A 16,352-nucleotide genomic window follows, 5' to 3' on the forward strand; every position below is an offset into this window, starting at 1 on the left:
GTGTCAAAATGGAAGAGAGCCTCCCTCCTGGCACCAGCTTGAAATGCACAATCTGTAACTACACGGCAGATTCTCTTATTACATTCCAGCATCACATCATGTCTCACCTGTCACAGGCGGCCTTCAGATGCAATCACTGCCATATCAGCTTCCAGAGCCACAGGGAACTCTTACAGCATCAGGACTTACATGGGCACGGCAGCAAACTTCACAGGGAAGGCGACGGCACCGAGCATTCCCCCAGGGGTCCTGAGGAAAGCCTCCAGCAGCAGCAGCAGCAGCAGGCCCGCGCTGAGCTGGCCAACAGGAAGGATGCTCTGCTGGGAAGTCCCAAAGGGGCCCTCAACAAGGAGACCAGCACAGACGGAGAGGCTGACAAGGCTGAGAAGAAGCCCATGCTGTCTGTTCAGAAGGGAGAGGCCCACCCAGGCAGCAAAGCCAGTTTTTCTTACACTAGGATCAAGTCTGAGCCCTCCAGCCCCCGACTGGCCTCCTCCCCTGTGCAGCATAACATGCCTACATTTCCCATGGGCCCCTTCTTGTCTCAGTTTGCTTTCTCCCAAGACATTTCAGTAGTCCCGCAGGCTTCTGAGATTCTGGCTAAAATGTCAGAGCTAGTTCACCGGAGGCTTCGCCATGGAGGGAACAGCTACCCCCCTGTCATCTACAGTCCTCTCATGCCCAAAGGGGCAACCTGTTTTGAATGCAATATCACCTTCAGCAACCTGGACAACTATTTGGTCCACAAAAAGCACTATTGTAACAGCCGCTGGCAACACATGGCAAAATCTCCTGACTTCTCCGCCCTGTCAGATAAGGTCCCTGAGGCGGTGAGCCCCAACAGTGGTCACAGTTCTGTTAGCATGTTGGCCGGCTGCCACCCTACAGAGGCCGACAGCCACCTCATGCAGTCTGCTTGCCTGAACTCCAATGTGTTGGACATGATCAATGCTGGGGCTAAAGGGCCTGATAAGGATCTAGCAGGACAGGTGAAGAAGGTCTCTACTCCAACCGGAGCTGAGGAGAGGCTCAATGGCAAGCAGATGGAGGGGAAAAGCCCCAGCACCGGTTTGGTGGAAAGTGACAATGATCCGACCAAGACAACTTGCGATGCCTGCAATATCACCTTCAGCCGTCATGAGACCTACATGGTCCACAAGCAGTACTACTGTGCCACTCGTCATGATCCTCCCATGAAACGTATGTCCACCAATAAGGTGCCCTCCATGCAGAGAACCATGAGGACCCGCAAGCGCAGGAAGATGTATGAGATGTGTCTCCCTGATCAGGACCACCAGAGGCCCCCTATGGGTCAACCAGGCTTCCTCGGGGTTCCTCCTATGAACCCTTGTACATCCCAGGAAGCTGTAGAGAGCCTAGCAGACCGCTTCCATCCCCGCTGTGATATCTTCCCAGGTATGGTACCCAAACACCTGGAGGCTTCTCTGACTGTCACTAAACCTATACTGGCTCCCAAATGCAATACAGTGGAGCCACAGGAGCTCGATGCTCCCATTGATCTCAGCAAAAAATGTTCGCCAGTCCCTGACAAGACATGTAGCTCTCCCAAAAGACTTTTGGACTATCACGAATGTGCAGTGTGCAAGATAAGTTTTAACAAAGTGGAGAACTACCTGGCACACAAACAGAACTTTTGCCCTGCAACAGCCGCCGCCGCCGCTGCTGCTGCTGCTGCTGCTGCTGCGGCTGCTCAGCAACAACAACAGCCCCAACAGCAGCCACAACACAATGAGAGCGGCAGCTTGGAGTCGACTATGTTCCCAGATGTGAAGAGTGAAGGCAATAACAACCCTGATGACGCCTATGATAAGAGCCCAGGCAAATGTGAGAAGAACAGCAATGGGAAGGTGATGGTGCAGAATGGAGGCATGTTTCCTCCTCACATGGGTCCTGTGTCGGGCCTCAAGCCTTTTGCTGAGCCCCAGCTCATCCCATCGAAAGATGAGAACAAGAATATGTTTCTGCCCCACTGCCTTTATCCTGGAGCAATAAAGAAGGTGAAAGGTCCTGAGCAAATTTCGCCGTATTTTGGGATAAAGCCAACTGATTATGTGACTGGGGGACCGGTGATGCAGGGCGAGGCCGGTGAACAGGAGCAGAGCGTTAACGGGGGAGGAGGAGGTCCTGGAGGAGGAGAGACAGGAACAACCAGAGAGCAGGCCCCACAGCCTGCTGCTAATGGCTGCCCCCACCCTGGCAAGGAGCCCCTTCCCCTTCTGCCCAAAAATCGGGGCATGGTCATCGTCAACGGGGGGCACAAGCCCGAGGAGCGTTCAGGCACAGCCCCACCACAGCAGGAGAACCAGCCCCAGCCAGACAGCCAACCCCCCAACCCTTCTCCCACGTGGGCCACCGAAAATCAGGCCGACTCCAACGAGAACATGTCACCTTCCTCCAAATCCCCAAACGAGGAGGCGGCACCCACAGCCAATAAAGGCGTGAACGGCTCTGGAAGTGGCAAGTACTGCCGCCTCTGTGATATCCAGTTCAACAACCTGTCAAACTTTATTACCCATAAGAAGTTTTACTGTTCGTCACATGCTGCAGAGCATGTAAAATAAGTTCAGAAGAATAAGACATGTTCTTCTTTTCCTTCCTACACCTTTCCCCCCAACTTTTACTCCTTTTTTCTCCTTGGTTTTGGTACACTGTTGTGTCTGGAATAGTGCATCATGCAGTGCTAAACGCTGCTTGTGGACAATCAAGAGAAGCTTCTTCTTTCATCGTTTTAAGACTTAAAAATGCAAAACCATTGGTTAAAAAAAGAAAAGAAAAATGAATCAAGAATAATATTGGTGCCACTTTCACATTAATTTATTTTACAATCAGTATTAATAGGAGTAGTGATCTTAATTTAAATTCAAAATGAAATTTATATCAGAGTTGTTTGTAATGTTATTGTATAGTCATTCTTGTGTAGCACACATATTGTTTACACTGTAATGTAGGCTCAATGAAACAATAGACAATACAAAAATGAGATGCATTTTAGACACAAAAATAGCTACTGAGGCACTTGTGTATTCTTATTTGCTGTACCAGTTTCTGTATATGCCCAAAATGTCCCTTGCAGATTGCTTCTAATGACTTGTTAGCCTTAACAATCACCATTTGGGGGTGATAACAGGCACAACCCTGCATCTCACATTTTGGCATATACACATGGCTTTGCATACATATGTGGCTGTTTGTCCCTGTCTCTTTTCTTCAACTCAGATGTGGATGTTTTCATGAGGATGGCAGCATTCTTGTATAGTACTCGTATTTCTGTTTGATGATACACTTTGGTCTCCCTTTTTGAAATTTGCTCTCAATGCAATACTTTGTAAATGAGGGAACATTACTGAAAGCAGTATTATGAAATGGGGTCTGTGCATATAATTATTTGTAACCCCATAGGGAAAAAAAAGAAGTTGTACAAGAATTAAGTTTATTGCTGATGAACAAGATGGGTGGGAGGTCAGTGGGGATACTGATGTAAAATGATCATTCCAATGTCCTGATTATGGGAGAAAATGTTTCTTAAAACGTTGTTGCTATGCATGTATATGGATGGAATTAAATTCCAGATCTGTTGGAAATTTTTATTTTGATGTGGTGTCATAATTAAACTTAAATCCTCAGGATAAACCAATGCTGTCTGGTCTTTCTTTCACACTACTACATAAAACTGATGAACTGAGTGAGAAAAGTGTTGTTACAAATAGACTCAAAACGACATAAAGGTTTATTTTCAAAAAGGTCTGTCTGTAAATTCCAAAAGTCATAAAAAAGAAGTCTAGGTCTGGTTGTGATGTAGCTCAACTGTATGTAAGTAACAACTGGAGCTCGTGCAACCCATCAAGAAGAACTGAATTCCTTGTGGCTACAACATGGAAGAATATTAAGACAGAACTAAATGAGATAAAAAGTATTGGGTTGAGCAGTGATGTGTGTGACCTTTACATTGATAAGGAATAATGTATTAATTTTTTTGCACTGGCCAATCAGGTGAAGAGCCTGAAATAACAACTTAAAAGATAAGATGAATCTAAGACAGAAAATATTTCATCACACTGAATACCCTCCAGTTATCTTCAATTAAAAAGCTTCCAATGAAGCAGAGTTGTGCAAAAATATGTTCTGAAATTGACTTCTTGATGAACCTTAGCAGACATGTAGACAATCTCTACAGATTGCTGCAGAGAAAGGTAAAAAAAAAAAAAAAGATAACTTGAGTGTTTTATTGAATATTTAAAACATATTCAACCATTACTCTTTCCATATCTGAGGTGTAGTTGCATATTGGCCGCGGGTCACTCGCTCTGCTGTCTGGCTTGTCGTTGGTTGACTAGCTTCCTCAGGTGCTGGCTGATGGCAGATGGCTTCTTGTAGATCATTCGCCGGTCTGCTCCTTTTATGTGAATGTGATTGGCTGATGGGTAGGATTCCTTCAGAAACCTCTTTTGAAGCTTTGCAACCATCTGGTGCAGGGGGAATATGATTTACCATGTTACTAGTGCATTGTTCAGTCACTGTACCAGACTTAATGATGCAGCATGAAGTTGTGCAGCCACAGTAAACATACTCACTTGGTTTAGGTGTTCAGGCAATTGTTCGTCAAAGGAGTCCCCAGTGAGCACGCTCACTGATGTCCTGCTGGACAGGGGCTTAAACTTGGTGATATCCCTTTTAAAAACAAAACAAACAAATATTAACTTTGAGTAATATTTTTAAATGTTTGTATTAAATTTTACATTCAACATTTAAATAGAACAATTCTGTGGAAAAAAAAGCTTTCTAAGTGTGTTTGTCATACCTTACTTGAGCTGCACTCTCGTTCAGAAAGAAATGCTCATCTACAGCACTGCTTTGATGGGCAGGGTTACTTAGCAGGTATTTCTATCAGCAACAGAGACAGAGAAAATACATCTCAAATAAATAACTTTACAGGATACTACTCACATGACCTTCAGAAACAACAGAAAACAAAAGATACATACCAAACATTACATAAACTTAAATAAAACATACAAAGCTCTCATGATGATTGTAAACCTTTAACCAAAACTTTATCACATGAAACATCTTATATGAAAAGGATCAGCGATAATAATGTTTGGCAGGAAAAGCATAACTTTAAAATCATATTAAAAAAGGACAATAGCAGATAAAATGCATTCAATTCTCGACTTCGTCCAAATCACTGTTCTCCTCTGAGGCAGAATGGAAGCGGCTAATTTTGTACAGTCAAACACAGAGTGCCAGATCTAAACTGAGCTCAAACAGACCTCTGAGCTCTGCTAGAGTTAAGGGTGACATATTGCTCCAGGAGGTTAAAACAATATGTTCTCAGCTTTGTTTTGTTTAATGTTTCTTCTGACTATATTTCCTTTTTAATTTCAAATAGCAAAGCCTTAAAGTAACCAACACTTCAAGGCCACTTATTTCTGTATGGAGTACTGTACGAATATTTTTTTAAAACACAGACAAAATTTAACTCTATATTTTGTGTCCATCCTTTTCTTGCACAGTTTTTCAAGGTACTCAGCAGGTAGGTTGTTCCAAGCATCTTAGAAAACTTGCCCCAGTTCTGGTAATTTAGTCTGTCTCAGTGTCTTGTGTCTCATCATATAATCCCAGAATAACTCCCTGGTTCTAAGATCACAGCTCTGAGGAGGCCATAACATTTGTTGCAGGATTCCTTGTTGTTCTTGAGGCTTGAGATAGTTCTTTATGACTCTGATTGTATGTTTTTGGGCTCACTGTTGTGCTACACAATGAATATGGAAACCATAAACTATATTTAAATAACTCTGTAGGCTTTCCTACCCATGGAGAGTTACTCAAGCAAAGCTGATAAAAGATTTATTTAGCTAGTAAATTAGCAGGCGCAGCTCCAACATCAGCACATGTGGCACTGACAGCTTTGGTTCATTTTACATACTCCCATTTTGTTTGTCTATGACCACTGCAAAACAATACAGCGTCCCCCTGAAATCTACAAGATTTAAACAGTTGTGTGCACGTATTGTAAGCAAGAAGGTAGCATAATTCAATGACTAATTCACCAGATTCCAGTGCCAAGAAAGATGTCATAATGTGCATTTGTAGGATGATTTGTAGAAGATAGAAAAATTAACTATGAAAATGTCTATAGTTATTTTGTAGTGAATGCAGTGTCCAGCTCATTCAGTGGAGCAGCGCAGAGCAAAAACACCAATATAACATCTGGACCCTCGCTCTTGTTCTCTTTGATTCTGTAGCTCAAGGCTGGCAAAGTTCACCACGCTACAGAATAGATGCGAATTTTCAAATTGAACAGAAATCCTCTTTAACTGTATCTATCAGTCACATGTGATGAGACCAGATAGCTTTGGTGCCGTTAACATTGCAGCAAACAATTCTGCTCCAGTTCAATTAAGCAGTGGTTACAGAACATGCCCTTGAGAAATGGACTGCATGCTCTATTGAGTTCGGTATGCTTGTGTGTGTGCGAGTGTGTGTGTGTGTGTGTGTGTGTGTGTGTGTGTGAGTGTGAGTGCATGCGTGCGTGCGTGCATGTACATTATAACCTTCACTAGCCTGTCTACAAAACCTTTTTCTGTCCTTGGAGAATTCAAGCACAATGATGTCCTTATCTCCTTGGCAACAACTGTAATACTTGAAAAGCTGAAATAGGTCCCTCATCACTGCTGCCATCAAATCGTGGGTGGCTGGCAGCAGAGAACAAGGCGTCTTAACGAACTGTTCACATTCATCCCCAAGACGTCATCGCATCATACAGACAGCTGCCGCAAAAAAATAACAAAAAATGCTGAACGGATGTTGAAAAAAAAAATGTCGCTGTGCGTTCACAGAGGGCCAATAAAGGGTACGTTGTTTCTGTAAAACAAAAATAAAGAATTTGAACTATGAAACGACTATGAAAAATTAGCCTCCCCTGCAATATTCTTATTGTCTCTGTCCCGAATGCTCAAACATGAGTCTAGAAGGTCTGTTTTCGTGCTAAAATAAGGTGTCAGTGTATAGAGAGCATTTCCCCATGATGGTAAAGATATTGGTTGTTGTTCATCATCAGAATCCATTACTTCTTCTTTGTCTGGGATGTTTTCAATAGGAAGTAAAAAATGACTACAGGACTCCGTGACAGGCAGAAGTGTCACAACTGCATGTGTGATTCGCAACAGATCTCAGCGCATAAAAAAATATCCCCTCCCCTGTCGAAAAATACTCATCTGCAATACACAGCAAAAAGCTTGTAGCTTATATTAACAGCTTTTTCCTCACAAACCGTATGACCTGTCAAAGGGCCGAGTTTTACAATATAGCAGGCATCACGAGATACAGTGCATTTGCAGCGTCATGTCAGCTCCAGGAAACGGGTTCAATTTTCATTTATTTAAAAATGACGTCTGGTGTCATATCATGCCAAATTCACTGTCTCTGACGGTATGAAGACAAACGCTCCTGCAGTCATCACCCACTTGTATCTCTGCTGAGGAGGAGACGTGATTATTCTTGCACTAGCACCATCCTGTGGCTGCGCGGCAAAGATGGGAGGAATGTCATTTAAACTGCCTGGAACATATCACTTTTTCCTTCCATGTTTTTAATTAGGTTAAAGAAACTGTCTGAGCAGCGGAACAAAGCCGAAGTCAGGTGCACAGATTATAGACATCTCAAAACATTTATGGTATGACAGCTGCTTTCTACAATGATGGCTGAGAAATCTTTCCCTAAATCACCTTGAAATCACCCCTGACCTGCTGTGTCATTTTCACCACGACACAAGTCACTTGCAGCCTCGAGGACATGCTTCGCTTCAGTATTCATGTGGGTGGGTGTGAGTGCACTAGCCTAACCTGGCGCTGGATGACCTCCTCTGAGACATTTTGGCCTTTTATAGTCGGTTCGATTGCCCCCAGGATGATCAGCATGCGGCTCAGCCCTGTAGCTGCTGAAAACTGCCTGGCTTGGAATGATGGCAGCAGCTTACCATACCTGAAAAATGACACACACAGAAACACAGATTCAAAAAGACGCTAGCAGGAGACAAAATAAAATTTAACAGAAAACAGCTGTTTTTCTTTGCACTACCTGTTTTTTTGTCCTGCAGGTACAGCAAAACAGTAACAATCAATAAGTTAGCAATGACTTTGAGTCCTGCTTCTGTCCTTCAGATGAATGTAGGTGCAGCATCCACTGAACTAGTACCTCTTTTTAGAAACTAAGCTGGTTTAACTTACTGAATGCTGCAATATGTTCACATACCCAAAAGGTACTCACTAGGTTTGCTTACCAGTTAAAAATGCATAGTTTACTATAGATTTTAACTAAAAACAGAGCCATGCTGCTGTTTTTTAGACCACAGGGCTCAAAACAACACGCTAAAAGATGTTAAAGGGCACAAAGAGGTAAAGGAGACAACAGAATATGGCGATAGTTCATCAATATTAGAATTAGAATAAAAATTTGAATAAAACTTTATTGATTCCTTTGGTACAAAACCTCAGGGAAACTGCTACACCAGAAAAAACAACACAACACCAACATAAAATCAGCAACAACAACAGCATTCAAATTCAAAATCAAATATATCAGCGATATAAAATACAATATAATATAATCAAATAACATCAGCAACATCTTTCAAATTATACTAGTCTTTTGATGATTATACAGTGTGCTTATCAATGCCAGAGTTCCCTATCCTTCAAACAAAAAGCAGCAGCAGCTGATCAAGTTTAAATCGTGCTGCTTAACAACATGCCAAAGTTTTGAATGTCTCTATTACAACAACAAGCACAAATAGCGACTCAAGCAAAGTCATACATAACACTTCCCCGAGACACTTTCACCCCAAAATCTCAAACTTTCTCTTCGAAAACATTTGCCTGGGGAATGAGAAATACTCTTTTTTTGGCAGATGAGAGAAGAAGAGCTGTGGGATTTTGTAACTCAGGAGGCCCAATCGGTCTCGGCTCACTGGTGCTCTGAATTGGCTGGTCTCAGCCTGTGGAGCCCAATCAATAGTGCCGCGCGCCTGCTGCCGCCATCGTCGTGCTGCGCAGCCTGCCCCTACATGCAGCCAGCACACTGTAGCTCTGTCCCCCGTGCACCGGGAGACACTCATCCCCGTTTTAGCCTGATTCGGGCCTGGCTTGAAGCACTGTGCCCCTGTGTCTTATCAGTTTCAACATCTAACAGACGGTCAATCAGGTACATACAGTTCCAGCTTAATTAGAAAGGTAAGTTGAGCATTTTCACTATTACTATACTATATTATTTTATCAATCAATCACAGTTCACTCTATAAAAAGACAAAAACAGTGACGATTTACCATCAGTTCACTTCTGAATATTTTTTTTTTGTCCAATCAGCAGTTCAAAAGCTCACAATGGTGAAGAAAAAGGCAAATCTCTACATTTGAGAAGGTAGGTTCAGCAAATATTTGGCCTTTCTTTCATGCAGTAGTTTGATGAACGGTCATATTTTTCTGAAAATTGCTCCAACTTTTACTTGGATTTGCAAAAAACGCATGATCCGCATGCTGTCATGATGCCCAGAGGATGAACCCTACTGGTGTTGACTACCACATGGCATCCCATCTCTGGTGATTTCACGTTAATTTTAAATTTGTCCAGTGCTTTAATGCATGGTTTATGTATTCAGTGGTCATTTTAAACATTAGCATGATATTATGTTAAACTAACATGGTGAACATGTCACTGTCAGTATCGTTACAAGCTAACGTTAGAACTTAGCTTTAATTATAATTGACTTTCATTGTTTGATAAATGCTTTCGAAAACTAATCAGCTATCAAAATGTACACTGATTTATTCTTTCAATCGACAACTCCGTTCTTTCAGCACTGAAATGTACTAATACTCAAAAGCTACAACAGAAAGCAGCATTACTTGCCACAGGAAATTACATTTGACAACAGTCGGGCTTCAGCACTGCTTCACTGCCATTGTACTGTTCATATCAAACTGCCATCGTAAACATGCACTTTTCATGTGTAAAATAACCTATTTCACCTGTTGTTGATATGACATGTTGCTACCCAAAGAACTGTAGCTTGACATATCAAGCTGTGCTCTGGCAAAGCATGTCAGGAATGATTGGTCAGATAAAGCTGATACAAACAGCAGAGAATAGGTGTTCAACTGCCACAAATGGCTTTGTAAAGATAACATATCTGCCATATTCACGGTAGAAGAAACAGTCCCTTCAGGTCAATAATAGATACAGACAGAGGGGGAAAGGAAACAAGCCGACTGTTCTAATTCTCGGTCTTCGGCAGACAGAGAAAACTTTTCAAATCAGACCTCCGGAGAGTGACATTTTGACATTTTCATCTGCCTTGCCACAGTTTTCCCCTGAAGTCATTCCGGCACCACAATTTAGAACTGACTCCTCGACCTGGTTCTTAAGGGACTTCTCAGTCTCTGCACATTTTCCACCTGTCACCCTTTTCTTACCCCTTGGTTCCAAAAATAAAGAGAGGGGGGGGGGACGCTCTCCCTATCAGCCCCCCAGTCCGAATCTGGTCAAATCATTCCTGGGTCTGGCATTGAACATTATTTCAAGGATTCTCCAGCCACCTGTCCTCTTCCCTCCTCTTTTTTCCATTTTTAATTCTGCCCCCGAGTGAGGATTATGCGAAGCAAGGCATGCGTGTCAAAGGGAAATTTAGTGGGTAAAGACAGCCAAGATTGGCGGGATGAATTAAACAGATAACGGGAGGAGACGAAGTGGGGGAACCATGTAGAGCAAAACGCCTCACCGATGTTGGTCATTTCAGAGGGGCTCTTTTTTTTTTCTCCCCACAGGAGCGAGGAGGCAATATCTAAATTAATATAGTGATGAAATGAGTTTGTGCCGTGGACTTTCTGCTGTTTGACTTTCCCATCTGGATTAGTGCAGGCTGAATGGACGCTCTGTTACTTTTGTTACAACTGCGCAATTCACTGTCGGAATTTGGCCCTGTAGTGATAAGGCTCCCCTCCTCCTCCTCATTACCATCTCATTCCATATGCAGGGCCTCTGTTACCTGAGAGCCTGCTCACACACAAAACACGAACTATTACACGAGCTTCTGCCAACTATTACAATGAGCACAGAACATTTGAACACGGACTATTACATGAGGCTCAACTAACTATTACGCCGAAGGAACCTTCTTAAAAAAACTGGCTATTCCAAAGACTGCCAGAGAGCATTAGAAAACAGAGGGCATACGGACACGTGGACAGGCCTCTAACTCTTGCTCTGTATGCAAAAGAATCGTATTCTTTGATGACTTAGCTAAAAATCTAAGGTTGGCAAAACAAGGATGGAACATTCACCACTGAATGTCACATGGAGAATAACACAAGGCCTCTATTGCTGTAATAAAGTCACTTATTAGACAATCGATTTGAAATTCACTTTCCCCAGGTTGTGAAGTGCTTTAATGGTTATTCAGAAAAGGCGAGACAGAGCAGATCAAGTACAACAGACAATAGGAAAATGCTTTAAATTTCCTACATTGGTCTAATGCAGCTGCAGCTCCAAGACTGATCATAAGTTAACAGAAGGTATTACTCTTCCAAGCAGTCAAAGTCTGCACTAATTGTCCATTGGGACAATGTTGACTGTGTGATAAAGATGTGCTTACGTTCACCATCTGTCTGCCACATCCTATTATTGTAATATTGATGATGATATATGAATTATTTGTTGTGTGGGTTTGTTGGTAGTGTGGTGTTACCTAGTCACTCGGACTCCTGCATATTTGCTATGTGTGCATTAAAAACGCCGACAGCATCAGTGTTGGACTTCCACGTTACAGTTTTTCCACCAAAAAAGTTTCAGTCCTGAAAAAGTTCATTATTGGAACACTGGAAGCAGGGTGACAACTTGCAAACCAGATGTCAGCTGTGGTTGGTGGGTAGGTAGAGAAGGTTGGGGTGTTTGGTTGTTAGGGTAAGATGGGTCAGATAGCAGAGCTGATCAAACAAATGTTAGGGAACACCAAGCAAGATGAAGATCATACTGATTACCTGAAAGCTATAGCATCTCATTGTAAATCTTAACTTTGGACCAAGTAAGTTGAGTTATCTAATGATAGATATTATGGACTTTTTCCATGTTAAATAAGGTATACCTACTCTGTTAGTGCTTCAGGTTCTATGATGATGTGTTCCCCAATGGGAACCATTTGTGTCTATTTTTTTGGTTTAAACACATGGAACTGTTCAAATATAGGGTTGTGAACCCAAAGTACATCAGTAGAAATGCCACTTCTGTAACACTTGACACTATTTCACTTATGTCCTCCTTTTTACGATGCCAAACAAACTAGATTGCACGAAACAGCTGCCATACCTTTCAGTGTAAGTGACCATACTGTTGCTTAAATATAAAGATATTTCCCACTATGGGAGCCTAACAACCTGCAACCTGGAAATTCCTATAACTTGAATCTGGAAGAATTCAGGAGGTCCAGGTTCTAGGTTTCTACTGTGTGGCACTAAGATAGACTTCCTTTAACATTCACATGTGATGACAGAAGAGCCACATTCACAGCTAATGCTGCAAGTCTGGTTTCTACGTAAACACTATTCTTGTCTTCTGAGTTTCATAGACAAAGAAATTGCTTAAGACCTCAGCAGAATGACATTTTGGCATTTTCATCATCTTCGCCACAGTTCTATCTGTCATCCAGATATATAACTGTACTGTTACAACTAAGATTATGTTTTAATCCAACCTTATGAAACAAGTACAACTAGGCAATTAACACTAGCCTTGGGGCTACAGTGTCTCACACACCCACGTTATTATAGGCTCCTGTATTGTGCAATACAATATTCAAACATTCAGTTTCATAATAACACACTTCAGGACACAGACACTGTGGCATCACAAATTAAAAACAAAATACAAATGCGTCACTCTTTAACTGGCATCTTCCAACTACCAACTGCACATTTACACCTTTAATATTTCAGTTTATTTTTATATGAGATTTTTCATTTCAACCCAATTTACTGACCGACTGATGTTTACTGAGACAGTGAATGCATTCCAGGTACATTCATTAATATTATCTGATTACTAGATATTACCTCAAATGTGTGGTTTGCTTTGTGTTGCTTTTCTTGGATGTTTGAGTTTCCCTGTGCAGAATGGAGGATTCACAGCTGTCAACACTAGACAGCTATTTTCACAGTCATCTGCAGAGGAGATCAAGTTTCTCTGTTCTCACCTAAATCTGAATTGAAAGTCTAAACGTGGCGCTGTAATCACAAATGGCTTGGACGGCAACCATAATCCAATACTGAGCTGACACAGGTGTGATGTGAATATTCATAGATTTAGCATATTCATAGTTTCAAGGTTTTTTGGGTTGTTTGTTTTATTTTGTTTTTAGCGCAGGGGGAGGAGAGGGCACCCATTTACACATTTTAACACGTTTATAACATTTTGAAAATCTACATTAGACACAAATAATTCTATACAGCAGAATGTTTTTATATATCTTCAAAAAATCCTGATATGAACCACTATGAGTTTGCTTTTGTGTGTATGTTAGCTGGTTCTAAATCCTCATAGTTTCTGTGTTATGGTTTGTTGGCACAAAAGTCTTACTCTCAGGCAAGTAATATGTATTGACTTAATTTTGAGCGCTGAAACACACCTTTTTAAAAGCATTTACAATGATAATAAACGAGAAATAAGCAGAGCTTCCACACGGACCGATTTGTACGGCAACTGGAATTAAAAGGTGTAATACCAAGCATGAACACAAGGTGTCCTTCTTGTACCACAGCATTCCCTGTTGTGTTCACAGCCTCCCTCCCTGCATCAATACTATAGATTACACCAGGGTAAACACACGGGGGCCGCAGTAGCCCTGCTTCATTAGTGGAGCGTAACAGCAATAGTTACGCTTACAGTGGTTCTAATTACAATTAATTGGCATTCCTGACTCGTCTGGGAGTCTCACGATGAGGGGGGAGGATCAGGGGGGCAGCTGAGTCAGGAGAGGACTCAGGGAGGAGACCAACACACTGGGAGCCATTACAACAAGCACAATGTGAATTGTAATGAACAACACAGTCGCACTGCTACAACAAAACCTGATCCGACTTGTGTTTATGTGGAATTTGCCTTCTATAACTTTTATAACTAGTGCTGAATCCCTATTGCTACATTCTTCCCTCACATATATTTCTAAATTTGAGACATATTTCAAATTACTGAAAACTGACACCATAAGTCTGATAAAAAAAATATTTTTGATGAGAAGGAGTTCGTTTTTTTCCCCAAGTTAAAACCGATCAATAGCCGCTGCATCACATATTTGTCAGACTGCAGCTTCTTCAAGTGCTTCATGTTACCTTCTGGTGCCTCCAACTTTTTCCTCTTTCTCTTTTTTCCCTCTCTTCATCCATCCATCAGCCCGTGGCCGGGTGATTGCTGCCAATCTCAGCCGAGGATCCCTGGAGGGGTTTAGAGCAGGGCTGTGCTCCAGTGGGTTATTGAACGCAGCTCACAGAGAAAGCGAATGGGCTCAGTGGATATGTCATCACTGGCTGCTACTGTTTACCAATGAAGGAAGAGGAGACAGAGAGCTCAGAGATTACATAATGCCACTTAAGGTATTAAATTAACTACTGTAGCAAACCAAGTGTAATTGAAATGTTTAAATATCTCAGTAATGGAAGGTATAGTGTAGAAGAGAGGAGAGGAGAGGAGAGGAGAGGAGAGGAGAGGAGAGGAGAGGAAATTCTGTTAAGCCTGTAAATCTGTCCACTAACAAAGTGCAGTGGGGAAGGATAGAAACACTCTTCTTGTCCCTCATATTAAACCTTGTCTGGCTTATAAATCAAACCCAATGCAGCAGTTGTGAGCCGCTGAACGGTCGTCAGTCAAAGTGACAGTCATACGCTGCCTGTCATACAGAGCAGGCTCCAGGTGAGCCGCAAAACATGTCTATCTGCTACACACTGCAGCAAGCTGTGTGGGGAACGCACGGTGTGTGATATGCATATATCCAATATGTGCATGCATAAATGTTTATGCAGCCATGGCTGTGTGAGCTTGTGTGCAGACCTTGCTGAGCATATTAATGACAGGTGGAATGATGAATGAGGCAGAAAGTGTCATTTTCATTTTGGGATTCATAACTCAATCAGGCTTGTGTCCAGGCCTGCAGCCACAGCTGTTGAGCCCACACTGAGAGACTCTTCACCTAACACGCTCCCTCAGCAATTTACATGCATCACACACAAAGAGAGGATGCACTTAAAATACTGTGGATTTATACCGCATACATGCATAAACTTGTATGCACAAAACTGTTCAAATAACCATAAAAGTAGAAACAAAGATGTTGCTATGACCAACTGAGATGTAGAGAGAAGAAATTAGAAGACTTTTAAATGGCGTTCCACTGAGGACTGAGATGAACTAAACATAGTAATGGTAAAAGGAGACTTTGCCAATCAATCACCATTCATTAAATTGTACAGACCATCCCATTAGACAAGAGCATTTCCCACTGCTTCTGCTCTCTGAGCAAGTATATTCCCCATGGGGTAAATTAGCTTTGTACTCCATGGGTAGACACTTGGGCAGCAAAAAGACAGGACACACACACATTTTAATGTGTAAATGCACAGCTAAACTCTTCTTTTAAACACAAGATGAAAGAGCTTTTTGCGTAATTCTTTTGGTGATTGGTTTATTATTACAACCCTGGATGGTATTTGTATAATTTTAGCTGGAATCTCTGACCATTAATGGTCATCTAGAGAGTCCAGACACTCTGATTTTAGCATAGTTTCAGCTCCTAATGATGTTCTTCGTTACAGGTGGGGAAAATTGTGCCACGCTGAGCCATGAGCAGCTGCAGTCATTCAAGCAGTGCCAGAATGAGGCAAATGGTCTGCCGCATGAAAGCATGCAAGGTAAAAGAAGATATTTACTTTGATTTAAAATTGATCTGAGAGCAAAATAGCACCAATTTTGTCCATATCTTGCTGTGTCAATCTATTCTTCCCAAAGTACATCACTGCTGACTACAAACACATCTCATTTTTTATTGATGCCTGCTTCACAACAAGTCCTGCATCAGGTTTGCTGCAGAACAGCTTTTTAAAAATCACTTTTTGGGTGCACTTTATGACAGGAAACGTGGGGAGACATGGGGAATGTAACAAATTATAAGAATCTAGTCCTTTTGGCTCATGGTTGGTGCCTTGACACCTCGGCCACTAAGCCCCAGCAGAAAAGAAACTTGTAATGTGTAGCAGCAGCAGGAAACGCTGAGTTTGCGTCAGCAGTAACAAGTA

The 16,352-nt window shown here is 42.0% G+C and overlaps 2 protein-coding genes across 2 annotated transcripts in view; one reads left to right on the forward strand and one right to left on the reverse strand.

Annotated features, from left to right (window-relative positions):
• Positions 1–3,655, forward strand: part of zfpm2a (zinc finger protein, FOG family member 2a) — a 117,821-nt gene extending 114,166 nt beyond the window's left edge. The window contains exon 8 of the mRNA XM_008279184.1: positions 1–3,655. Coding sequence (XP_008277406.1) covers positions 1–2,582 — 2,582 coding nt within the window. The 3' untranslated portion in view covers positions 2,583–3,655.
• The window catches only part of LOC103355395 (uncharacterized), a 26,172-nt gene continuing 13,411 nt past the window's right edge, over positions 3,592–16,352 (reverse strand). The window contains exons 8-11 of the mRNA XM_008279183.1: positions 7,866–8,004; positions 4,820–4,902; positions 4,593–4,689; positions 3,592–4,484 (exon numbers count right to left, since the gene is read on the reverse strand). Of these exons, the coding sequence (XP_008277405.1) occupies positions 4,317–4,484; positions 4,593–4,689; positions 4,820–4,902; positions 7,866–8,004 (487 nt within the window). The 3' untranslated portion in view covers positions 3,592–4,316. The remainder of the gene's footprint in view (positions 4,485–4,592; positions 4,690–4,819; positions 4,903–7,865; positions 8,005–16,352) is intronic.

This window comes from Stegastes partitus, unplaced genomic scaffold (assembly GCF_000690725.1).
Source record: "Stegastes partitus isolate 25-593 unplaced genomic scaffold, Stegastes_partitus-1.0.2 Scaffold146, whole genome shotgun sequence".
Classification (NCBI taxonomy): Eukaryota; Metazoa; Chordata; class Actinopteri; family Pomacentridae; genus Stegastes; species Stegastes partitus.